General features: G+C 43.3%; 2 protein-coding genes across 7 annotated transcripts in view; both read right to left on the reverse strand.

The window, feature by feature from the left end:
• Nucleotides 1-606: 606 nt before the first annotated feature.
• On the reverse strand, nt 607-2,648 carry LOC121555342 (extensin). Of its 2 annotated transcripts, none has more exons than XM_045215110.1 (2): nt 2,234-2,648; nt 607-2,148 (listed from the first exon to the last, which is right to left on the reverse strand). In XM_045215110.1, exons 1-2 carry the CDS (start codon nt 2,646-2,648, stop codon nt 1,943-1,945), a joined length of 621 nt encoding a protein of 206 aa, XP_045071045.1. In that variant the 3' UTR covers nt 607-1,942. The 2 variants fall into 2 exon arrangements, with proteins under 2 accessions (XP_045071045.1, XP_041725108.2); XM_041869174.2 differs by having other exon boundaries at nt 607-2,185.
• Nucleotides 607-26,749, reverse strand: part of LOC121555340 (calpain-1 catalytic subunit-like) — a 56,965-nt gene continuing 30,822 nt past the window's right edge. For 4 of the 5 annotated variants that reach the window (XM_045215109.1, XM_045215106.1, XM_045215108.1 and 1 more), the window contains 13 exons: nt 25,421-25,581; nt 17,420-17,589; nt 15,793-15,804; nt 15,392-15,603; nt 15,222-15,261; nt 14,361-14,426; nt 14,126-14,183; nt 13,870-13,934; nt 5,922-5,990; nt 3,831-3,909; nt 3,643-3,756; nt 3,097-3,155; nt 607-2,936 (listed from right to left, as the gene is read on the reverse strand). In XM_045215109.1, the coding sequence (XP_045071044.1) occupies nt 2,910-2,936; nt 3,097-3,155; nt 3,643-3,756; nt 3,831-3,909; nt 5,922-5,990; nt 13,870-13,934; nt 14,126-14,183; nt 14,361-14,426; nt 15,222-15,261; nt 15,392-15,603; nt 15,793-15,804; nt 17,420-17,589; nt 25,421-25,581 (1,132 nt within the window). In that variant the 3' untranslated portion in view covers nt 607-2,909. Of the gene's footprint in view, nt 2,937-3,096; nt 3,156-3,642; nt 3,757-3,830; nt 3,910-3,991; nt 4,402-5,921; nt 5,991-13,869; nt 13,935-14,125; nt 14,184-14,360; nt 14,427-15,221; nt 15,262-15,391; nt 15,604-15,792; nt 15,805-17,419; nt 17,590-25,420; nt 25,582-26,749 lie in introns of those variants that run through there. The other variant, XR_006658597.1, reaches the window with a different exon arrangement.

Below are 26,749 nucleotides of genomic sequence, written 5' to 3' on the forward strand. Positions count from 1 at the left end.
AAAAGCCATACCTCATGAATTGTAAGGGCTCGATTTAATCCTTATCACGGAAGTTCAGCACCATAGCGCGATTTAAATTGAAAGGTAATTTCCGATTGAGACGACATATGCAGAATTTACCGTGAATGCACTAATTTGCCTCTAAATTTCAGTCGCGCTATAGCGCTGATCTTCCCCGATTCGGATTTAGTGGAAGCCTATAGAGCAGGACTGCCCAACCCTGTTCCTGGAGAGCTACCGTCCTGTAGGTTTTTTGCTCCAACCCTAATCTAGCGCACCTGATTCTAATAATTAGCAGGTTGATAAGATGAATCAGGTTAGTAACACCTGGGGTTGGAGCGAAAACCTACAGGAGGGCAGCTCTCCAGGAACCGGGTTGGAGTTTCAAAGACCACCCACTACAGCAGGGCTGTCAAACTCATTCCACGGAGGACCGAGTATCTGCTGCTTTTGGCTTTTTCCTTCCATTTAAGACTTAAGACAACCAGGTGTGGGGAGTTCCTTACTAATCAGTGACATTAATGAATCAATCAAGTACAAGTGAAGAACGGAAACCCGCAGACAGTCCGCCCTCCGTGGAATGAGTTTGACACGTGCACTACAGCGTTCACTCACAGGAGTTAACGTGAACACGTTTTTATTGAAGGCACACCTTACATTCAGAATCACTTAGCTTTTGCAGACAGGATTGACACAATCAACACTTTTCTAACAGGAATATGTAGATATTAGACGCAATCAGAAATCATAGAGATAAATCAAGTGATCTCTTATCTACTACTTTGAAATATGTTATGAAATCAAAAAACTATAGGGAGAGACAGCTTGTTAGTACAGTAGACATTCCTTGATTTCATTATTATGTTGAACCCTTTCTCTCACAGCTTCCTTTGGCTTTAGTGATAATTCATCCATTTGGACAACTCAAGGTAAGATTAATTATACCCCAAAATCAAAATGAGATGAACCATCCCTTTAATCTCCATTGTCATCCAATCCACTTGGTAAGTGTCTAAAATAATATCCAATATGAAATATTTAAACCCATAAAACTATTATTTGCTATACTTTCAGCCAGATCAGTTATACTTTTGCTGTTCAGTTCAATAACTAAAATACTGTATTTCCTCATATACAGTAACATTCTACAACTGCAGTAGTAACACGTTAACCACACACCAGTTCTGAGACTATTCAATACCGCCCCCTACTGGGCATAGTCAAATAATGTCCGCAATAAAGCCACCTGCGCATAGTTCAATAATGTCATCAAATATCATCAGATTTGGTCATATTATAAAGCCATTTAGCAGACGCTTTTATCCAAAATTACTTAGTCATGCGTGCATACATTTTACGTAAGGGTGTGCCCGGGAATCGAACCCACTAACCTTGTGTTTGAGCTACAAAGGACCATGGTTTAAAATAACATTTGTGGGAATAAGACTTTTACTTTGTATTTACCAAAACATTGCAATAACCAAGAGACTTCCTGACTTTCTCACAAAATAAAAACCAAAGAATGGATCTATGACAACGTTGTTGATAGTCGTATCCGTCTAACTCACCAAGTCTCCATCTCCTCTGTAAAATATATCCCATGATACCCCACTAACCACACGGTGGGTCAAAGAAGCAGGTTCTTTATGAAACAGTTCACATGCAAGAATCATCAAAAGAAAAAAAACAGACCTGATGCCTTTTTTAAGTTCAACTAATGGGATTTAAAAAAATTGTAAATGCAAACATACAACCATACTGATGCTTCATGCTATGACCCATGCTGCTTACAGACAGATCTATAGTTCTACAGTGACTGTTTTCTACCAAACAATTCCAACATTTTGTATAGCTAAGTAACCCCGTAGCATGGGGTGTGTGGTCTTTAGCTTGGTGTCACTCTGCATGACATGGCTAATAGTACCCTCACTGCTATATGGGGTTAGCTGAGGTGGAGTGGGTGAGGGGGCCATCCTGTACTGTAGTTAGCTGGCTGAGGTTGGAGTGGGTGAGGGGGGCATCCTGTAGTTGGTGAGGGGGCATCCTGTACTGTAGTTAGCTGGCTGAGGTTGGAGTGGGTGAGGGGGCATCCTGTAGTTGGTGAGGGGGGCATCCTGTACTGTAGTTGGCTGGCTGAGGTTGGAGTGGGTGAGGGGGCATCCTGTAGTTGGCTGAGGTGGAGTGGGTGAGGGGGGCATCCTGTACTATAGTTGGCTGGCTGAGGTTGGAGTGGGTGAGGGGGGCATCCTGTAGTTGGCTGAGGTGGAGTGGGTGAGGGGGCATCCTGTACTATAGTTGGCTGAGGTTGGAGTGGGTGAGAGGGGCATCCTGTAGTTGGTGAGGGGGGCATCCTGTAGTGGGTGAGGGGGGCATCCTGTAGTTGGTGAGGGGGGCATCCTGTAGTGGGTGAGGGGGGCATCCTGTAGTTGGTAGAGTGGGTGAGGGGGCCATCCTGTACTGTAGTTGGTGGAGTGGGTGAGGGGGCCATCCTGTAGTTGGTGGAGTGGGTGAGGGGGCCATCCTGTAGTTGGTGGAGTGGGAAAGGGGGCCATCCTGTAGTTGGTGGAGTGGGTGAGGGGGCCATCCTGTAGTTGGTGGAGTGGGAAAGGGGGCCATCCTGTAGTTGGTGGAGTGGGTGAGGGGGCCATCCTGTAGTTGGTGGAGTGGGTGAGGGGGGCATCCTGTACTGTAGTTGGCTGGAGTAACTGATTCACACTATAGGGCCAAACGGAACTGGTTTGTTTTCACCATAGTAGCCAGAACAGTGCTGGAAAGGACAATGGGGTCAGTACAGTACAGGTCAGCCCTATAGTTCAGATCAGGCAGAGGACACTAAGGCTAGGAGCTCTTCATGGTCCCAGGGAAGAGGCACTCGGCTGTTCTGTCTCCTGGGATAAGACTGGTCCTCTTCAACCACACATGGTCATATACAGCCACTAAATAAATAAATAAATAAATAAATAAAAAGAGGGAGAGCAGAGAAGAGAGACAGAGAAGAGAGACAGAGAAGAGAGAGAGAGAGAGAGAGATTAGACCACAGGCTGCTACATTGCATGGTAGTTTGTTGAAATGTAGAGAATGCTACCCAGGACCCACCTCAGTGATGTTCATCTCAACCACTCCTTCTTCCTCTTTGTCCAGTTGCTGGAAAGATCCTATAAGGATAGAGAGTAAACGCATACAGTGAGTGGACAAAACATTATGAACACCTGCTCTTTCCATGACATAGACTGACCAGGTGAATCCAGGTGAAAGCTATGATCCCTTATTAATGTCACTTGTTAAATCCCCTTCAAATCAGTGTAGATTAAGGGGAGGAGACAGGGGGGGGTGCAACTCAATATTAGGGAGGTGTTCCTCATGGTTTGTACACTCAGTGTATATAAACACAATGTGGAAAGTCTTGTGTAACCTTTGATAGGATATGACCTGTTCTCTGCTTCAAAGGGCATTACTGTTAATCATTGAAATACTAGACTAATGACTAGAACAAATATTTCCATTCAAGTCAACGTTCTGTGACGGGTGGGCCGACGGCCATATTGTGTACAGTAATTCTAGTTTGATGGCATTAATCATACATTCATCATGACTAATATAATATACAGTATAACACTACTAACAGGAACTGACTGTACTTACTAAACATGGCTTCCAGTTTGACCAGACAGCAGACGAAGTTGTCGAAGTCTATGGCCTCGTTCTCAGCATAGCGAGCCACTAGGACCTGATTCAGTCTGTTGTTCAGTTTAAAACCTATGAGGACAGAGTCAGTAGTGTGAGTGTGTGTGTGTGTGTGAGAGAGTGTGTGTGTGTGTGTGTAACTATACCTGCAGACTCCACAGCAAGTCGCATCTCATAGGAGCTCATGGACCCGGACTTGTCCATGTCATATTCTCTATAGATGACCTACCGATAAACACACAGATATCATATTCTCTAAAGATTACCTACTGATAAACACACAGATATCATATTCTCTAAAGATTACCTACCGATAAACACACAGATATCATATTCTCTACAGATGACCTACCGATAAACACACAGATATCATATTCTCTGCAGATGAACTACTGATAAACACACAGATATCATATTCTCTAAAGATTACCTACCGATAAACACACAGATATAATATTCTCTATAGATGACCTACCGATAAACACACAGATATCATATTCTCTATAGATGACCTACCGATAAACACACAGATATCATATTCTCTACAGATGACCTACCGATAAACACACAGATATCATATTCTCTATAGATGACCTACCGATAAACACACAGATATCATATTCTCTATAGATGACCTACCGATAAACACACAGATATCATATTCTCTACAGATGACCTACCGATAAACACACAGATATCATATTCTCTATAGATGACCTACCGATAAACACACAGATATCATATTCTCAATAGCGCAGCCGACATGCACAGCGCTTACCATGAAAATGACTTTAAAATATGCATTGTCAGCTTTATAGTGCTTGGCGCTATAGCGCCTTGGATTGAATCCCACCATAATAATTTGAAAGTGGAAATACATTTCCTTTACATGATTCTATACACACTGTATATATACAGTACCTGTCAAAAGTTTGGAGACACCTACTCATTCAATGGTTTTTCTTTATTTTTTACTATTTTCTACATTGTAGAATAATAGTGAAGCCATCAAAACTATTAAATAACACATATGGAATCATGTAGTAACCAAAAAAGTGTTAAACAAATCAAAATATATTTTATATTTGAGATTCTTCAAATAGCCACCCTTTTGCCTTGATGACAGCTTTGCACACTCTTGGTATTCTCTCAACCAGCTTCATGAGGAATGCTTTTCCAAAAGTCTTGAAGGAGTTCCCACATATGCTGAGCACTTGTTGGCTGCTTTTCCTTCACTTTGCGGTACAACTCCTCCCAAACCATCTCAATTGGGTTGAGGTCAGGTGATTGTGGAGGCCAGGTCATCTGATGCAGCACTCCATCACTCTCCTTGGTCAAATAGCCCTTATACAGCCTGGAGGTGTGCTTTGGGTCATTGTCCTGTTGAAAAACAAATGATAGTCCCACTAAGCCCAAACCAGATGGGATGGCGTATCGCTGCAGAATGCTGTGGTAGCCATGCTGGTTAAGTGTGCCTTGAATTCTAAATAAATCACTGGCAGTGTCACCAGCAAAGCACCCCCACACCATCACACCTCCTCCTCCATGCTTTACGGTGAGAACCACACATGCAGAGATCATCCGTTCACCTACTCTGCATCTCACAAAGACACGGCGGTTGGAACCAAAAATCTCAAACTTGGACTCATCAGACCAAAGGACAGATTTCCACCGGTCTAATGTCCATTGCTCATGTTTCTTGGCCCAAGCAAGTCTCTTCTTATTGGTTTCCTTAAGTAGTGGCCTGATTCACGCAGTCTCCTCTGAACAGTTGATGTTGAGATGTGTCTGTTACTTGAACTCTGTGAAGCATTTATTTGGCCGCAATCTGAGGTGAAGTTAACTCTAATAAACGTATCCTCTGCAGCAGAGATAACTCTGGGTCTTCCTTTCCTGTGGCGGTCCTCATGAGAGCCAGTTTCATCATAGCACTTGATGGTTTTTGCGACTGCACTTGAAGAAAATGTAAAAGTTCTTGAAATTTTCTGGATTTACTGGTACTGTATGTTCTGTTGTTTCTGTTATTTCAGTTGTTCAAAAGATGTAGATGAATGCAGAGTAATATTCCTTTAATCAGTATTGTAGTCCTTCGAGCCTAATTCAAACCAGGGCCCTAAGGAATTACAGTCCCCTTAGCTCTCACCAACAGCAGTACATGGTTTTAGACATAATCTCATAATCTTTTAGAAATATAATCTCATTCTAGTTATGTGGTCGATAGTTAAACCAGACCTTACCAGCCACTTCCTGATCTTATTCCAGAGGAGCTGGAACTCTATCAGGCCTAAACGGGCACTGCCATCTTTCTGAGTGATCTCTGGGTCAAAGAATGTAGAGGAATGAAGAGAAAGCACTCAATAACTGACTGACTGTCTTACTGAAACACTCAGTAACTGACTGACTGTCTTACTGAAACACTCAATAACTGACTGACTGTCTTACTGAAACACTCAATAGCTGACTGACTGTCTTACTGAAACACTAACTGACTGACTGTCTTACTGAAACACTAACTGACTGACTGTCTTACTGAAACACTCTAACTGACTGACTGTCTTACTGAAACACTCAATAACTGACTTACTGTCTTACTGAAACACTCAATAACTGACTGACTGTCTTACTGAAACACTCAATAACTGACTGACTGTCTTACTGAAACACTCAGTAACTGACTGACTGTCTTACTGAAACACTCAATAACTGACTGACTGTCTTACTGAAACACTCCCTCAATAGCTGACTGACTGTCTTACTGAAACACTCCCTCAATAGCTGACTGACTGTCTTACTGAAACACTCCCTCAATAACTGACTGACTGTCTTACTGAAACACTCCCTCAATAACTGACTGACTGTCTTACTGAAACACTCCCTCAATAACTGACTGTCTTACTGAAACACTCAATAACTGACTGACTGTCTTACTGAAACACTCAATAACTGACTTACTGTCTTACTGAAACACTCAATAACTGACTGACTGTCTTACTGAAACACTCAATAACTGACTGACTGTCTTACTGAAACACTCAGTAACTGACTGACTGTCTTACTGAAACACTCCCTCAATAGCTGACTGACTGTCTTACTGGAAACACTCCCTCAATAGCTGACTGACTGTCTTACTGAAACACTCCCTCAATAACTGACTGACTGTCTTACTGAAACACTCCAGTAACTGACTGACTCTTACTGAAACACTCAATAGCTGACTGACTGTCTTACTGAAACACTCAATAACTGACTGACTGTCTTACTGAAACACTCAATAACTGACTGACTGTCTTACTGAAACACTCAATAACTGACTGACTGTCTTACTGAAACACTCAATAACTGACTGACTGTCTTACTGAAACACTCCGTCAATAGCTGACTGACTGTCTTACTGAAACACTCAATAGCTGACTGACTGTCTTACTGAAACACTCCCTCAATAACTGACTGACTGTCTTACTGAAACACTCAATAGCTGACTGACTGTCTTACTGAAACACTCAATAGCTGACTGACTGACTTACTAAAACACTAAATAACTGACTGACTGTCTTACTGAAACACTCAATAACTGACTGACTTACTGAAACACTCCCTCAATAACTGACTGACTGTCTTACTGAAACACTCCCTCAATAACTGACTGACTGTCTTACTGAAACACTCCCTCAATAACTGACTGTCTTACTGAAACACTCCCTCAATAACTGACTGACTGTCTTACTGAAACACTCAATAGCTGACTGACTGTCTTACTGAAACACTCAGTAACTGACTGACTGTCTTACTGAAACACTCAGTAACTGACTGACTGTCTTACTGAAACACTCAGTAACTGACTGACTGTCTTACTGAAACACTCAGTAACTGACTGACTGTCTCACTGAAACACTCAGTAACTGACTGAATGTCTTACTGAAACACTCAATGACTGAATGTCTTACTGAAACACTCAATAACTGACTGACTGTCTTACTGAAACACTCAGTAACTGACTGACTCACTGAAACACTCAATAGCTGACTGACTGAAACACTCAATAACTGACTGACTGTCTTACTGAAACACTCCCTCAATAGCTGACTGACTGTCTTACTGAAACACTCCCTCAATAACTGACTGACTGTCTTACTGAAACACTCAGTAACTGACTGACTCTTACTGAAACACTCAATAGCTGACTGACTGTCTTACTGGAAACACTCAATAACTGACTGACTGTCTTACTGAAACACTCAGTAACTGACTGACTTACTGAAACACTCAATAACTGACTGACTGTCTTACTGAAACACTCCCTCAATAGCTGACTGACTGTCTTACTGAAACACACACTCAATAACTGACTGACTGTCTTACTGAAACACACCCTCAATAACTGACTGACTGTCTTACTGAAACACTCCCTCAATAACTGACTGACTGTCTTACTGAAACACTCCCTCAATAGCTGACTGACTGTCTTACTGAAACACTCAATAACTGACTGACTGTCTTACTGAAACACTCCCTCAATAGCTGACTGACTGTCTTACTGAAACACTCAATAGCTGACTGACTGTCTTACTGAAACACTCAGTAACTGACTGACTGTCTTACTGAAACACTCAATAACTGACTTACTGTCTTACTGAAACACTCAATAACTGACTGACTGTCTTACTGAAACACTCAGTAACTGACTGACTGTCTTACTGAAACACTCAATAACTGACTGACTGTCTTACTGAAACACTCCCTCAATAGCTGACTGACTGTCTTACTGAAACACTCCCTCAATAACTGACTGACTGTCTTACTGAAACACTCCCTCAATAACTGACTGACTGTCTTACTGAAACACTCAGTAACTGACTGACTGTCTTACTGAAACACTAACTGACTGACTGTCTTACTGAAACACTCAATAACTGACTGACTGTCTTACTGAAACACTCAATAACTGACTGACTGTCTTACTGAAACACTCAATAACTGACTGACTGTCTTACTGAAACACTCAATAACTGACTGACTGTCTTACTGAAACACTCAATAACTGACTGACTGTCTTACTGAAACACTCAGTAACTGACTGACTGTCTTACTGAAACACTCAATAACTGACTGACTGTCTTACTGAAACACTCCCTCAATAGCTGACTGACTGTCTTACTGAAACACTCCCTCAATAACTGACTGACTGTCTTACTGAAACACTCCCTCAATAACTGACTGACTGTCTTACTGAAACACTCAGTAACTGACTGACTCTTACTGAAACACTCAATAGCTGACTGACTGTCTTACTGAAACACTCAATAACTGACTGACTGTCTTACTGAAACACTCAGTAACTGACTGACTTACTGAAACACTCAATAACTGACTGACTGTCTTACTGAAACACTCCCTCAATAGCTGACTGACTGTCTTACTGAAACACTCCCTCAATAGCTGACTGACTGTCTTACTGAAACACACCCTCAATAACTGACTGACTGTCTTACTGAAACACTCAATAACTGACTGACTGTCTTACTGAAACACTCCCTCAATAGCTGACTGAATGTCTTACTGAAACACTCCCTCAGTAACTGACTGACTGCCTTACTGAAACACTCAATAACTGACTGACTGTCTTACTGAAACACTCAATAACTGACTGACTGTCTTACTGAAACACTCCCTCAATAGCTGACTGACTGTCTTACTGAAACACTCAATAACTGACTGACTGTCTTACTGAAACACTCAATAACTGACTGACTGTCTTACTGAAACACTCCCTCAATAGCTGACTGACTCTTACTGAAACACTCAATAGCTGACTGACTGTCTTACTGAAACACTCAGTAACTGACTGACTGTCTTACTGAAACACTCAATAACTGACTGACTGTCTTACTGAAACACTCAGTAACTGACTGACTGTCTCACTGAAACACTCAGTAACTGACTGACTGTCTCACTGAAACACTCAATAACTGACTGACTGTCTTACTGAAACACTCCCTCAATAGCTGACTGACTGTCTTACTGAAACACTCAATAACTGACTGACTGTCTTACTGAAACACTCAGTAACTGACTGACTGTCTTACTGAAACACTCAATAACTGACTGACTGTCTTACTGAAACACCCAATAGCTGACTGACTGTCTTACTGAAACACTCCCTCAATAGCTGACTGACTGTCTTACTGAAACACTCCCTCAATAACTGACTGACTGTCTTACTGAAACACTCCCTCAATAACTGACTGACTGTCTTACTGAAACACTCCCTCAATAGCTGACTGACTGTCTTACTGAAACACTCAATAACTGACTGACTGTCTTACTGAAACACTCAGTAACTGACTGACTGTCTTACTGAAACACTCCCTCAATAGCTGACTGACTGTCTTACTGAAACACTCCCTCAATAGCTGACTGACTGTCTTACTGAAACACTCCCTCAATAACTGACTGACTGTCTTACTGAAACACTCCCTCAATAACTGACTGACTGTCTTACTGAAACACTCAGTAACTGACTGACTCTTACTGAAACACTCAATAGCTGACTGACTGTCTTACTGAAACACTCAATAACTGACTGACTGTCTTACTGAAACACTCAATAACTGACTGACTGTCTTACTGAAACACTCAATAACTGACTGACTGTCTTACTGAAACACTCAATAACTGACTGACTGTCTTACTGAAACACTCCGTCAATAGCTGACTGACTGTCTTACTGAAACACTCAATAGCTGACTGACTGTCTTACTGAAACACTCCCTCAATAACTGACTGACTGTCTTACTGAAACACTCAATAGCTGACTGACTGTCTTACTGAAACACTCAATAGCTGACTGACTGACTTACTAAAACACTAAATAACTGACTGACTGTCTTACTGAAACACTCAATAACTGACTGACTGTCTTACTGAAACACTCCCTCAATAACTGACTGACTGTCTTACTGAAACACTCCCTCAATAACTGACTGACTGTCTTACTGAAACACTCCCTCAATAACTGACTGTCTTACTGAAACACTCCCTCAATAACTGACTGACTGTCTTACTGAAACACTCAATAGCTGACTGACTGTCTTACTGAAACACTCAGTAACTGACTGACTGTCTTACTGAAACACTCAGTAACTGACTGACTTACTGAAACACTCAGTAACTGACTGACTGTCTTACTGAAACACTCAGTAACTGACTGACTGTCTTACTGAAACACTCAGTAACTGACTGACTGTCTCACTGAAACACTCAGTAACTGACTGAATGTCTTACTGAAACACTCAATGACTGAATGTCTTACTGAAACACTCAATAACTGACTGACTGTCTTACTGAAACACTCAGTAACTGACTGACTGTCTCACTGAAACACTCAATAGCTGACTGACTGAAACACTCAATAACTGACTGACTGTCTTACTGAAACACTCCCTCAATAGCTGACTGACTGTCTTACTGAAACACTCCCTCAATAACTGACTGACTGTCTTACTGAAACACTCAGTAACTGACTGACTCTTACTGAAACACTCAATAGCTGACTGACTGTCTTACTGAAACACTCAATAACTGACTGACTGTCTTACTGAAACACTCAGTAACTGACTGACTTACTGAAACACTCAATAACTGACTGACTGTCTTACTGAAACACTCCCTCAATAGCTGACTGACTGTCTTACTGAAACACACCCTCAATAACTGACTGACTGTCTTACTGAAACACTCAATAACTGACTGACTGTCTTACTGAAACACTCCCTCAATAGCTGACTGACTGTCTTACTGAAACACTCAATAACTGACTGACTGTCTTACTGAAACACTCAATAACTGACTGACTGTCTTACTGAAACACTCCCTCAATAGCTGACTGACTGTCTTACTGAAACACTCAATAGCTGACTGACTGTCTTACTGAAACACTCAGTAACTGACTGACTGTCTTACTGAAACACTCAATAACTGACTTACTGTCTTACTGAAACACTCAATAACTGACTGACTGTCTTACTGAAACACTCAGTAACTGACTGACTGTCTTACTGAAACACTCAATAGCTGACTGACTGTCTTACTGAAACACTCCCTCAATAGCTGACTGACTGTCTTACTGAAACACTCCCTCAATAACTGACTGACTGTCTTACTGAAACACTCCCTCAATAACTGACTGACTGTCTTACTGAAACACTCAGTAACTGACTGACTGTCTTACTGAAACACTCAATAACTGACTGACTGTCTTACTGAAACACTCAATAACTGACTGACTGTCTTACTGAAACACTCAATAACTGACTGACTGTCTTACTGAAACACTCAATAACTGACTTACTGTCTTACTGAAACACTCAATAACTGACTGACTGTCTTACTGAAACACTCAATAACTGACTGACTGTCTTACTGAAACACTCAGTAACTGACTGACTGTCTTACTGAAACACTCAATAACTGACTGACTGTCTTACTGAAACACTCCCTCAATAACTGACTGACTGTCTTACTGAAACACTTCCTCAATAACTGACTGACTGTCTTACTGAAACACTCAGTAACTGACTGACTCTTACTGAAACACTCAATAGCTGACTGACTGTCTTACTGAAACACTCAATAACTGACTGACTGTCTTACTGAAACACTCAGTAACTGACTGACTTACTGAAACACTCAATAACTGACTGACTGTCTTACTGAAACACTCCCTCAATAGCTGACTGACTGTCTTACTGAAACACACCCTCAATAACTGACTGACTGTCTTACTGAAACACTCAATAACTGACTGACTGTCTTACTGAAACACTCCCTCAATAGCTGACTGAATGTCTTACTGAAACACTCCCTCAGTAACTGACTGACTGCCTTACTGAAACACTCAATAACTGACTGACTGTCTTACTGAAACACTCAATAACTGACTGACTGTCTTACTGAAACACTCCCCCAATAGCTGACTGACTGTCTTACTGGAAACACTCAATAACTGACTGACTGTCTTACTGAAACACTCAATAACCGACTGACTGTCTTACTGAAACACTCCCTCAATAGCTGACTGACTGTCTTACTGGAAACACTCAATAGCTGACTGACTGTCTTACTGAAACACTCAGTAACTGACTGACTGTCTTACTGAAACACTCAGTAACTGACTGACTGTCTTACTGAAACACTCAATAACTGACTGACTGTCTTACTGAAACACTCAGTAACTGACTGACTGTCTCACTGAAACACTCAGTAACTGACTGACTGTCTCACTGAAACACTCAATAACTGACTGACTGTCTTACTGAAACACTCCCTCAATAGCTGACTGACTGTCTTACTGAAACACTCAATAACTGACTGACTGTCTTACTGAAACACTCAGTAACTGACTGACTGTCTTACTGAAACACTCAATAACTGACTGACTGTCTTACTGAAACACCCAATAGCTGACTGACTGTCTTACTGAAACACTCCCTCAATAGCTGACTGACTGTCTTACTGAAACACTCCCTCAATAACTGACTGACTGTCTTACTGAAACACTCAATAACTGACTGACTGTCTTACTGAAACACTCCCTCAATAGCTGACTGACTGTCTTACTGAAACACTCAATAACTGACTGACTGTCTTACTGAAACACTCAGTAACTGACTGACTGTCTTACTGAAACACTCAATAACTGACTGACTGTCTTACTGAAACACTCAATAACTGACTGACTGTCTTACTGAAACACTCAATAACTGACTGACTGTCTTACTGAAACACTCAATAACTGACTGACTGTCTTACTGAAACACTCAATAACTGACTGACTGTCTTACTGAAACACTCAATAGCTGACTGACTGTCTTACTGAAACACTCCCTCAATAGCTGACTGACTGTCTTACTGAAACACTCCCTCAATAACTGACTGACTGTCTTACTGAAACACTCCCTCAATAACTGACTGACTGTCTTACTGAAACACTAACTGACTGACTGTCTTACTGAAACACTCAGTAACTGACTGACTATCTTACTGAAACACTGATCAGTCTCCACCATAGAAAGAGAATGACTAGAACCCTTCCCCAACTGACTTGAATTGGAATGTCCATTCTAGTCGTTCTATGTCTATGGTGGAGACCCTGATCAACACAGACAGACAGACAGTAGAGGAGGATACATCCATGAGGTTGACCATGGTCCTACAGGACTCCATACTGAAACCGTCTGTCTTCAGGTCTTTGTCTGAAAGCACACAACCCCCAAAACAGTCAAACTGATGATCTGAGTCCTACTACAGCAGAACCCACCAGGATACACATCCTGTCCTCCTGAGAAGGGGCGGGCTTACACCAATGGTGGGCTGTCCTGCGGGTTGGGGTCAATAGTGTATGAGGACATTGTGGGTTCAAACCAAAGGAAACCTCTGTACTCACGTCTAGTCACCACCCTGTTCAGGATGGTCCTGAGCTCACGGACAGATATCTCCATGTCCTATAGTCACAGAGGGAACATTGAGAAAACCATGGCTTTAGACATAGATAGGTTTAGAAAAAATCTTAAGAGGTTCAAGTATATTTGTTAGTTCAACTACCTATAGCGTAGCTGATATCTACGGTGGCCATCTCTAACTTTAACTAATAGCTGACAGACAAATAATGGAAACCTAACCTCTCCTGCCAGCTGCGCAAACATGGATTTGAAAGAGTCGTCGATGTCATCTTCAGTGATGGGGCCCTATAAGGGGACAGGTGGAAGGTGAGGCTGTGATGTCATTTCAACCATTTCATCAGAAGTGTACAATGGAAGAATGTGTATTCAATAACATGATAATGAAGTCTTTACATCAGGGATCATCAACTAGAACGAGTTTTCAATAACATGATAATGAAGTCTTTACATCAGGGATCATCAACTAGAACGAGTATTCAATAACATGATAATGAAGTCTTTACATCAGGGATCATCAACTAGAACGAGTATTCAATAACATGATAATGAAGTCTTTACATCAGGGATCATCAACTAGAACGAGTATTCAATAACATGATAATGAAGTCTTTACATCAGGGATCATCAACTAGAACGAGTATTCAATAACATGATAATGAAGTCTTTACATCAGGGATCATCAACTAGAACGCAGTATTCAATAACATGATAATGAAGTCTTTACATCAGGGATCATCAACTAGAACGAGTATTCAATAACATGATAATGAAGTCTTTACATCAGGGATCATCAACTAGAACGAGTATTCAATAACATGATAATGAAGTCTTTACATCAGGGATCATCAACTAGAACGAGTATTCAATAACATGATAATGAAGTCTTTACATGGCTGTGTGCTCGATTTTATACACCTGTCAGCAACGGGTATGACTGAAATAGCCGAATCCACTAATTTGAAGGGGTGTCCACATACTTTTGTGTATATATAGTGTGTGTGTATGTATATATATATGTTTTACTAAAAACTTTGAGGGGCCAAAAGAAAGTGAGTGACTGTATGTGTTGAGAAAACACACCTCATCTTCCAGGTCTGCAGATATCATATCATCTAGCTCTCTGGAATGAGACAACAGACACAGATATCATAACATCCATCTCTCTGGAATGAGATAACAGACACAATGAAAATCAACACACACAGACCACAAACACACACACACACACACACACACACACACACACTTACTCTGTCTCGGACTGTTTCTCAGTGAAGACTCGGAGGACGAAGTCGGCCTCTTGGCCAGACTCGAAGGTGGAGGGGACGATGAGGTATTCTCCTGGAGGCAGACGGAGACGGTTGCTGACCTCTCTCAGGTTGATAAAGGTCTCAGAGCGAGCGCAGGATGAGTGGGTCAGGAAGAAGTCTTTCTTTAGGTGCACGTTCTGACAGCCCCTGTACTGCAGAGGATCAAGGTAGGAAACAGAGACAGATGTGGGGTTTGAAGCTCAACTAGATGGGGTTAAGTGTGTATCATTTAAATTAACAAATAATTAAGCCATACCATAGGAAGTGATCATTTGCGCCAATGCATGAAGCTGCATGAAGCAAAATCCTGAAATATATAGTTGTGGTAAAACCTTCCATACCTCTTCTGGAATCTGCACAAAGAAACGAGAAACAAAATGAAGGAAACATAAAATATGTACAGTACCAGTCAAAAGTTTGGACACACCCACTCATTCAAGGGTTTTTCTTTATTTTGACTATTTTCTACATTGTAGAATAATAGTGAAGCCATCAAAACTATGAAATAACACATATGGAATCATATAGTAACCAAAAAAGTGTTAAACAAATCAAAATATATTTTATATTTGAGATTCTTCAAATAGCCACTCTTTGCCTTGATGACAGATTTGCACACTCTTGGAATTCTCTCAACCAGCTTCATGAGGTAGTCACCTGGAATACATTTCAATTAACAGGTGTGCTTTCTTAAAAGTTAATTTGTGGAATTTCTTTCCTTCTTAATGCGTTTGAGCCATTCAGTTGTGTTGTGACAAGGTAGGGGGGTATACAGAAGATAGCCCTATTTGGTAAAAGACCAAGTCCATATTATGGCAAGAACAGCTCAAATAAGCAAAGAGAAACGACAGTCCATCATTACTTTAAGACATGAAGGTCAGTCAAAATGGAACATTTCAAGAACTTTGAAAGTTTCTTCAAGTGCAGCCGCAAAAATCATCAAGCTCTATGATGAAACTGGCTCTCATGAGGACCGCCACAGGAATGGGAGACCCAGAGTTACCTCTGCTGCAGATGATTTCATTAGTCACCAGCCTCAGAAATTGCAGCCCAAATAAATGCTTCACAGAGTTCAAGTCACAGACCCATCTGGGCCAAGAAACACAAGCAATGGACATTAGACTGGTGGAAAATGTGTCCTTTGGTCTGGAGTGCAAATTGGAGATTTTGGGATCCAACCGCTGTGTCTTTGTGAGACGCGGTGTGGGTGAATGGATGATCTCTGCATGTGTATTTCCCACCGTAAAGCATAGAGGAGGAGGTGTTATGGTGTGGGGGTGCTTTGCTGGTGACACTGTCTGTGATTTATTTAGAATTCAAGGCACACTTAACCAGCATGGCTACCACAGCATTCTGCAGTGATACGCCATCCCATCTGGTTTGGGCTTAGTGGGACTATAATTTGTTTTTCAACAGGACGATGACCCAAAACACACCTCCAGGCTGTGTAAGGGCTATTTTACCAAGGAGGAGAGTGATGGAGTGCTACATCAGTTGACCTGGCCTCCACAATCCCCCGACCTCAACCCTCTTGAGATGGTTTGAGTTGGACCGCAGAGTGAAGGAAAAGCAGCCAACAAGTGCTCAGCATATGTGGGAACTCCTTCAAGACTGCTGGAAAAGCATTCCAGGTGAAGCTAGTTGAGAGAATGCCAGGAGTGTGCAAAGCTGTCATCAAGGCAAAAGGGTGGCTATTTGAAGAATCTCAAATATAAAATATATTTTGATTTGTTTAACACTTTTTTTTGTTACTACATGATTCCATATGTGTTATTTCATAGTTTTGATGTATTCACTATTATTCTACAATGTAGAAAAAAATAAAAAATAAAAAAATAAAACTTTTGACCGGTACTGCATGTCCGTGAGCAGTTTATTTAATCAGACAAGTCAGTTAAGAAGATCTAATAATTTATAATGCTGATGGCAGATAGATTGTTAATGTGTAGCATCCTGCTCGTCTCTCACCTCGTAGATGGCGAACCCGATGGTGTGCATGTCCTGTCCCTGGCCCCGGTACCTCCTCCTATCCTTCTGCATCAGAGCCACCAGGAAGCTGCAGGCCACCTCATCATCCTCAGGGTCATCATCTTCCTCCAGCAGGGTGATCTTATACTGGGGGTTGATCCAGAACGTGTCTAGAGTAACACAGAGATAGAACAGAGTTATACTGGGGGTTGATCCAGAACGTGTCTAGAGTAACACGGGGATAGAACAGAGTTATACTGGGGGTTGATCCAGAACGTGTCTAGAGGAACACAGGGATAGAACAGAGTTATACTGGGGGTTGATCCAGAACGCGTCTAGAGGAACACAGGGATAGAACAGAGTTATACTGGGGGTTGATCCAGAACGTGTCTAGAGGAACACAGGGATAGAACAGAGTTATACTGGGGTTGATCCAAAACGTGTCTAGAGTAACACGGGGATAGAACAGAGTTATACTGGGGGTTGATCCAGAAACGTGTCTAGAGTAACACAGGGATAGAACAGAGTTATACTGGGGGTTGATCCAGAACGTGTCTAGAGTAACACGGGGATAGAACAGAGTTATACTGGGGGTTGATCCAGAACGTGTCTAGAGGAACACGGGGATAGAACAGAGTTATACTGGGGGTTGTGATCCAGAAACGTGTCTAGAGGAACACAGGGATAGAACAGAGTTATACTGGGGGTTGATCCAGAACGCGTCTAGAGGAACACAGGGATAGAACAGAGTTATACTGGGGGTTGATCCAGAACGTGTCTAGAGGAACACAGGGATAGAACAGAGTTATACTGGGGGTTGATCCAGAACGTGTCTAGAGTAACACGGGGATAGAACAGAGTTATACTGGGGTTGATCCAGAACGTGTCTAGAGTAACACAGGGATAGAACAGAGTTATACTGGGGGTTGATCCAGAACGTGTCTAGAGTAACACAGGGATAGAACAGAGTTATACTGGGGGTTGATCCAGAACGTGTCTAGAGGAACACAGGGATAGAACAGAGTTATACTGGGGGTTGATCCAAAACGTGTCTAGAGTAACACGGGGATAGAACAGAGTTATACTGGGGGTTGATCCAGAACGTGTCTAGAGTAACACAGGGATAGAACAGAGTTATACTGGGGGTTGATCCAGAACGTGTCTAGAGTAACACGGGGATAGAACAGAGTTATACTGGGGGTTGATCCAGAACGTGTCTAGAGGAACACAGGGATAGAACAGAGTTATACTGGGGGTTGTGATCCAGAACGTGTCTAGAGGAACACAGGGATAGAACAGAGTTATACTGGGGGTTGATCCAGAACGCGTCTAGAGGAACACAGGGATAGAACAGAGTTATACTGGGGGTTGATCCAGAACGTGTCTAGAGGAACACAGGGATAGAACAGAGTTATACTGGGGGTTGATCCAGAACGTGTCTAGAGTAACACGGGGATAGAACAGAGTTATACTGGGGGTTGATCCAGAACGTGTCTAGAGTAACACAGGGATAGAACAGAGTTATACTGGGGGTTGATCCAGAACGTGTCTAGAGTAACACAGGGATAGAACAGAGTTATACTGGGGGTTGATCCAGAACGTGTCTAGAGGAACACGGGGATAGAACAGAGTTATACTGGGGGTTGATCCAAAACGTGTCTAGAGTAACACGGGGATAGAACAGAGTTATACTGGGGGTTGATCCAGAACGTGTCTAGAGTAACACAGGGATAGAACAGAGTTATACTGGGGGTTGATCCAGAACGTGTCTAGAGTAACACGGGGATAGAACAGAGTTATACTGGGGGTTGATCCAGAACGTGTCTAGAGTAACACAGGGGATAGAACAGAGTTATACTGGGGGTTGATCCAGAACGTGTCTAGAGTAACACAGGGATAGAACAGAGTTATACTGGGGGTTGATCCAGAACGTGTCTAGAGGAACACAGGGATAGAACAGAGTTATACTGGGGGTTGATCCAAAACGTGTCTAGAGTAACACGGGGATAGAACAGAGTTATACTGGGGGTTGATCCAGAACGTGTCTAGAGTAACACAGGGATAGAACAGAGTTATACTGGGGGTTGATCCAGAACGTGTCTAGAGTAACACGGGGATAGAACAGAGTTATACTGGGGGTTGATCCAGAACGTGTCTAGAGTAACACAGGGATAGAACAGAGTTATACTGGGGGTTGATCCAGAACGTGTCTAGAGTAACACAGGGATAGAACAGAGTTATACTGGGGGTTGATCCAGAACGTGTCTAGAGGAACACAGGGATAGAACAGAGTTATACTGGGGGTTGATCCAAAACGTGTCTAGAGTAACACGGGGATAGAACAGAGTTATACTGGGGGTTGATCCAGAACGTGTCTAGAGTAACACAGGGATAGAACAGAGTTATACTGGGGGTTGATCCAGAACGTGTCTAGAGTAACACGGGGGATAGAACAGAGTTATACTGGGGGTTGATCCAGAACGTGTCTAGAGTAACACAGGGATAGAACAGAGTTATACTGGGGTTGATCCAGAACGTGTCTAGAGTAACACAGGGATAGAACAGAGTTATACTGGGGGTTGATCCAGAACGTGTCTAGAGGAACACAGGGATAGAACAGAGTTATACTGGGGGTTGATCCAAAACGTGTCTAGAGTAACACGGGGATAGAACAGAGTTATACTGGGGGTTGATCCAGAACGTGTCTAGAGTAACACGGGATAGAACAGAGTTATACTGGGGGTTGATCCAGAACGTGTCTAGAGTAACACGGGGATAGAACAGAGTTATACTGGGGGTTGATCCAGAACGTGTCTAGAGTAACACAGGGATAGAACAGAGTTATACTGGGGGTTGATCCAGAACGTGTCTAGAGGTAACACAGGGATAGAACAGAGTTATACTGGGGTTGATCCAGAACGTGTCTAGAGGAACACAGGGATAGAACAGAGTTATACTGGGGGTTGATCCAAAACGTGTCTAGAGTAACACGGGGATAGAACAGAGTTATACTGGGGGTTGATCCAGAACGTGTCTAGAGTAACACAGGGATAGAACAGAGTTATACTGGGGGTTGATCCAGAACGTGTCTAGAGGAACACAGGGATAGAACAGAGTTATACTGGGGGTTGATCCAAAACGTGTCTAGAGTAACACGGGGATAGAACAGAGTTATACTGGGGGTTGATCCAGAACGTGTCTAGAGTAACACAGGGATAGAACAGAGTTATACTGGGGGTTGATCCAGAACGTGTCTAGAGTAACACGGCGATAGAACAGAGTTATACTGGGGGTTGATCCAGAACGTGTCTAGAGGAACACGGGGATAGAACAGAGTTATACTGGGGGTTGTGATCCAGAACGTGTCTAGAGGAACACAGGGATAGAACAGAGTTATACTGGGGGTTGATCCAGAACGCGTCTAGAGGAACACAGGGATAGAACAGAGTTATACTGGGGGTTGATCCAGAACGTGTCTAGAGGAACACAGGGATAGAACAGAGTTATACTGGGGGTTGATCCAGAACGTGTCTAGAGTAACACGGGGATAGAACAGAGTTATACTGGGGGTTGATCCAGAACGTGTCTAGAGTAACACAGGGATAGAACAGAGTTATACTGGGGGTTGATCCAGAACGTGTCTAGAGTAACACAGGGATAGAACAGAGTTATACTGGGGGTTGATCCAGAACGTGTCTAGAGGAACACAGGGATAGAACAGAGTTATACTGGGGGTTGATCCAAAACGTGTCTAGAGTAACACGGGGATAGAACAGAGTTATACTGGGGGTTGATCCAGAACGTGTCTAGAGTAACACAGGGATAGAACAGAGTTATACTGGGGGTTGATCCAGAACGTGTCCAGAGTAACACGGGGATAGAACAGAGTTATACTGGGGTTGATCCAGAACGTGTCTAGAGGAACACAGGGATAGAACAGAGTTATACTGGGGTTGTGATCCAGAACGTGTCTAGAGGAACACAGGGATAGAACAGAGTTATACTGGGGGTTGATCCAGAACGCAGTCTAGAGGAACACAGGGATAGAACAGAGTTATACTGGGGGTTGATCCAGAACGTGTCTAGAGGAACACAGGGATAGAACAGAGTTATACTGGGGGTTGATCCAGAACGTGTCTAGAGTAACACGGGGATAGAACAGAGTTATACTGGGGGTTGATCCAGAACGTGTCTAGAGTAACACAGGGATAGAACAGAGTTATACTGGGGGTTGATCCAGAACGTGTCTAGAGGAACACAGGGATAGAACAGAGTTATACTGGGGGTTGATCCAAAAACGTGTCTAGAGTAACACGGGGATAGAACAGAGTTATACTGGGGGTTGATCCAGAACGTGTCTAGAGTAACACGGGGATAGAACAGAGTTATACTGGGGGTTGATCCAGAACGTGTCTAGAGTAACACGGGGATAGAACAGAGTTATACTGGGGGTTGATCCAGAACGTGTCTAGAGTAACACAGGGATAGAACAGAGTTATACTGGGGGTTGATCCAGAACGTGTCTAGAGTAACACAGGGATAGAACAGAGTTATACTGGGGGTTGATCCAGAACGTGTCTAGAGGAACACAGGGATAGAACAGAGTTATACTGGGGGTTGATCCAAAACGTGTCTAGAGTAACACGGGGATAGAACAGAGTTATACTGGGGGTTGATCCAGAACGTGTCTAGAGTAACACAGGGATAGAACAGAGTTATACTGGGGGTTGATCCAGAACGTGTCTAGAGTAACACGGGGATAGAACAGAGTTATACTGGGGGTTGATCCAGAACGTGTCTAGAGTAACACAGGGATAGAACAGAGTTATACTGGGGGTTGATCCAGAAACGTGTCTAGAGTAACACAGGGATAGAACAGAGTTATACTGGGGGTTGATCCAGAAACGTGTCTAGAGGAACACAGGGATAGAACAGAGTTATACTGGGGGTTGATCCAAAACGTGTCTAGAGTAACACGGGGATAGAACAGAGTTATACTGGGGTTGATCCAGAACGTGTCTAGAGTAACACGGGGATAGAACAGAGTTATACTGGGGGTTGATCCAGAACGTGTCTAGAGTAACACGGGGATAGAACAGAGTTATACTGGGGGTTGATCCAGAACGTGTCTAGAGTAACACAGGGATAGAACAGAGTTATACTGGGGGTTGATCCAGAACGTGTCTAGAGTAACACAGGGATAGAACAGAGTTATACTGGGGGTTGATCCAGAACGTGTCTAGAGGAACACGGGGATAGAACAGAGTTATACTGGGGGTTGATCCAAAACGTGTCTAGAGTAACACGGGGATAGAACAGAGTTATACTGGGGTTGATCCAGAACGTGTCTAGAGTAACACGGGGATAGAACAGAGTTATACTGGGGGTTGATCCAGAACGTGTCTAGAGTAACACGGGGATAGAACAGAGTTATACTGGGGGTTGATCCAGAACGTGTCTAGAGTAACACAGGGATAGAACAGAGTTATACTGGGGGTTGATCCAGAACGTGTCTAGAGTAACACAGGGATAGAACAGAGTTATACTGGGGGTTGATCCAGAACGTGTCTAGAGGAACACAGGGATAGAACAGAGTTATACTGGGGGGTTGATCCAAAAACGTGTCTAGAGTAACACGGGGATAGAACAGAGTTATACTGGGGGTTGATCCAGAACGTGTCTAGAGTAACACAGGGATAGAACAGAGTTATACTGGGGGTTGATCCAGAACGTGTCTAGAGTAACACGGGGATAGAACAGAGTTATACTGGGGGTTGATCCAGAACGTGTCTAGAGTAACACAGGGATAGAACAGAGTTATACTGGGGGTTGATCCAGAACGTGTCTAGAGTAACACAGGGATAGAACAGAGTTATACTGGGGGTTGATCCAGAACGTGTCTGGAGGAACACAGGGATAGAACAGAGTTATACTGGGGGTTGATCCAAAACGTGTCTAGAGTAACACGGGGATAGAACAGAGTTATACTGGGGGTTGATCCAGAACGTGTCTAGAGTAACACAGGGATAGAACAGAGTTATACTGGGGGTTGATCCAGAACGTGTCTAGAGTAACACCGGGATAGAACAGAGTTATACTGGGGGTTGATCCAGAACGTGTCTAGAGTAACACAGGGATAGAACAGAGTTATACTGGGGGTTGATCCAGAACGTGTCTAGAGTAACACAGGGATAGAACAGAGTTATACTGGGGGTTGATCCAGAACGTGTCTAGAGGAACACAGGGATAGAACAGAGTTATACTGGGGGTTGTGATCCAGAACGTGTCTAGAGTAACACGGGGATAGAACAGAGTTATACTGGGGGTTGATCCAGAACGTGTCTAGAGGAACACAGGGATAGAACAGAGTTATACTGGGGGTTGATCCAGAACGTGTCTAGAGTAACACAGGGATAGAACAGAGTTATACTGGGGGTTGATGCTGCTGTGGTCCAGTTCTGTTCCGTTTCATTATGCATCTATAAGTGTTTAGTAAACATCATATCTGAACTGTTCTTCGTGCTCTGGTATGGTATCATGTTGACTCTGACTCACTGTAAATGGGACTTAGTTACAGTATCTGAGGCATCGGACGCTACTTCCTACTTCACAGTAGGCCGCTTGAAAAGAAAAAATACGTTTTTTTTGTTTATTGCAGAAATGCCTTCTTGAACATGTGAACTTTCATGTGCCTTAACTGGTCTGGGATCTGTTAATATGAATACACATGTTAACTGATTAACCTAGTTTAACCAAGAAGAAAGTACTGAGCTATACATGGAGAAAGACAGGAAGCTTTCAGGCTAGTCATGATTGGCTGAGATAATGGAGTGGTTGGACATGCCGAGAGATGAGTCCTAATTGGTCTGTCATGTCACAGGCTTCTGTCTATAAAAGAATGGGCGCTTCCCTGGTCAGTATATAGATCATCTTTGCTACCGTGGATTTTTGGAAAGCTATGGACAACTGCCAAAGTTGAAAAATATTGCTGCCCTGAATTTAGCTGGGTTTAAAAGTAGAGAGACAACTTTCTGGAGGACAATACCATGCTGACTCCCATGTGTTTAGATGTGTGGGTGGGGCTAAGGCTTCAGAGATGGGTGGGGCTAAGGCTTAAGAGATGGGTGGGGCTAAGGCTTAAGAGATGGGTGGGGCTAAGGTTTAAGAGATGGGTGGGGCTAAGGCTTCAGAGATGGGTGGGGCTAAGGTTTAAGAGATGGGTGGGGCTAAGGTTTAAGAGATGGGTGGGGCTAAGGCTTAAGAGATGGGTGGGGCTAAGGCTTAAGAGATGGGTGGGGCTAAGGCTTCAGAGATGGGTGGGGCTAAGGTTTAAGAGATGGGTGGGGCTAAGGCTTAAGAGATGGGTGGGGCTAAGGTTTAAGAGATGGGTGGGGCTAAGGCTTAAGAGATGGGTGGGGCTAAGGCTTAAGAGATGGGTGGGGCTAAGGCTTAAGAGGGTGTGAACGATGCTGAATGGGTTTAAACAAAGCTCTCTATGAAGTGTGAAAATATCCACAAAATCTTTCAAAGGGCATTTTCTTCTACTGAATGTATCAACTTTTAAAGCAGCATGACTTCCCCATGTTTCCTCCAACTACAGTGTATGATACACCATTTAGAAGCTCTGAGTCTGTACTTTTGTAAGAATAAGCAAATCACATTTGACTTAGGCCTCAATAGAGAAATCTGGACACAAATATTCTGTGTTCTGGTACGTGATCTGATTCTGACTCACTGGGGTGGTTCCTTCCTGCATCCTCCGGCTGCCCCTGTATTCTCTGATTCAGAGGGGTTGGGTTAAATGCAGAAAACACATTTCAGTTGAACGCATTCAGTTGTACAACTGACTAACTATCCCCCTTTCCTTCCCCTTTATTCTAATGTAAATCTCCTGTAAATGTGTTAATGTGTAATACGTGTTCTGGTATGTTCTACGTGTTCTGGTATGTTTTACGTGTTCTGGTATGTAAAATATGTACTAGTCAACTGTGTGTGACTCACTGGGGTGGTTACGGCAGCCCCCGGCGGTACTCCCCCGTCTCCACATGCCGTGGAACTTGACGGTGTTCCAGTGGCTGAGGCCGTCTTCACTCAGAGCGTCCGCCGTCAGATTACAGATCTCCAGACGGGAAAACTGCCTCAGGAACTCCTGGAATGACATCCTAGAGGGAATATAACATAGATTGAGATTTCCATGCTTATATTTATATTTATTTTGTTAATATTTCATATTTTAGTCATATAGCAGATGCCCTTATCCAGAGCAACTTACAGGAGGAACTAGGGTTAAATGCCTTGCTCAAGGGCACATGGGCATACTTTTCATTTAGTCAGCTGGGGGATTCGAACCAGCGACCTTTCAGTTACTGCCCCAACGCCCTTAACCACTTGCCTACCTGCCGCCTTAGTCGGTAAAGCATGGCACTTGCAACGCCAAGGGTCAAAGGTCATGGGTCCGATTCCTGCTAAGGCAACCCATACATAACATGACTGTAAGTCGCTTTGGATAAAAGCGTCTGTTAAATGGCATATTATTATTCCTTGTATAACTTTATGATGTTAATACCCTACTACGTCGTCTTGTTTGGGGGCTTGCCCACCTAAGACCCTGTCTCACCACTTCTGACACAGAAAAGCTTATCCATGCATTCGTTTTCTCCAGAATTGATGGGAATGCAGTAATTAGCCCTGCCTGCAAACTCAATTAATAAATTACAGCTCATTCAAAACAGTGATGCAAGGATTCTGACACAAACCAAAAAGCCTGCCCACATCACCCTCATTCTTGCTGATGTCCATTGGCTACCTGTCCCTCAAAAGAACTGACTTTAAAATTATCCTCCTGGTCTACAAAGCCCTAAATGGGATCGGACCTGCTTTCCTGTCAGATCTACTCTCCCACTATGAACCTCCATGCACCCTACGGTCAAGCCACGCCAAACTGCTTCATGCACCCAGGACCCGGCCGAACAACGGGGGACCGAGCCTTTCCCTCCCCGAACAACGGGGGACCGAGCCTTTCCCTCCCCGAGCACGGGGGACCGAGCCTTTCCCTCCCCGAGCACGGGGGACCGAGCCTTTCCCTCCCCGAGCACGCGGGACCGAGCCTTTCCCTCCCCGAGCACGGGGGACCGAGCCTTTCCCTCCCCGAGCACGGGGACCGAGCCTTTCCCTCCCCGAGCACGGGGGACCGAGCCTTTCCCTCCCCGAACAACGGGGGACCGAGCCTTTCCCTCCCCGAACAACGGGGGACCGAGCCTTTCCCTCCCCGAACAACGGGGACCGAGCCTTTCCCTCCCCGAGCACCACGCCTATGGAACTCCCCTCCTG

This window comes from Coregonus clupeaformis, unplaced genomic scaffold (assembly GCF_020615455.1).
Source record: "Coregonus clupeaformis isolate EN_2021a unplaced genomic scaffold, ASM2061545v1 scaf0368, whole genome shotgun sequence".
NCBI classification, from domain to species: Eukaryota; Metazoa; Chordata; class Actinopteri; order Salmoniformes; family Salmonidae; genus Coregonus; species Coregonus clupeaformis.

What these genes read in the sequence shown, in the direction of transcription:
- LOC121555342 (XM_045215110.1), bottom strand. Translation starts at nt 2,648, where the DNA reads ATGGCCCCCTCACCCACTCCACCAACTACAGGATGGCCCCCTTTCCCA. An exon ending in CTACAGGATGCCCCCCTCAC is followed by an intron (nt 2,149 to 2,233) that starts CCACTCCAACCT and finishes ATGCCCCCTCAC; the next exon opens with CCACTCCAACCTCAGCCAGC.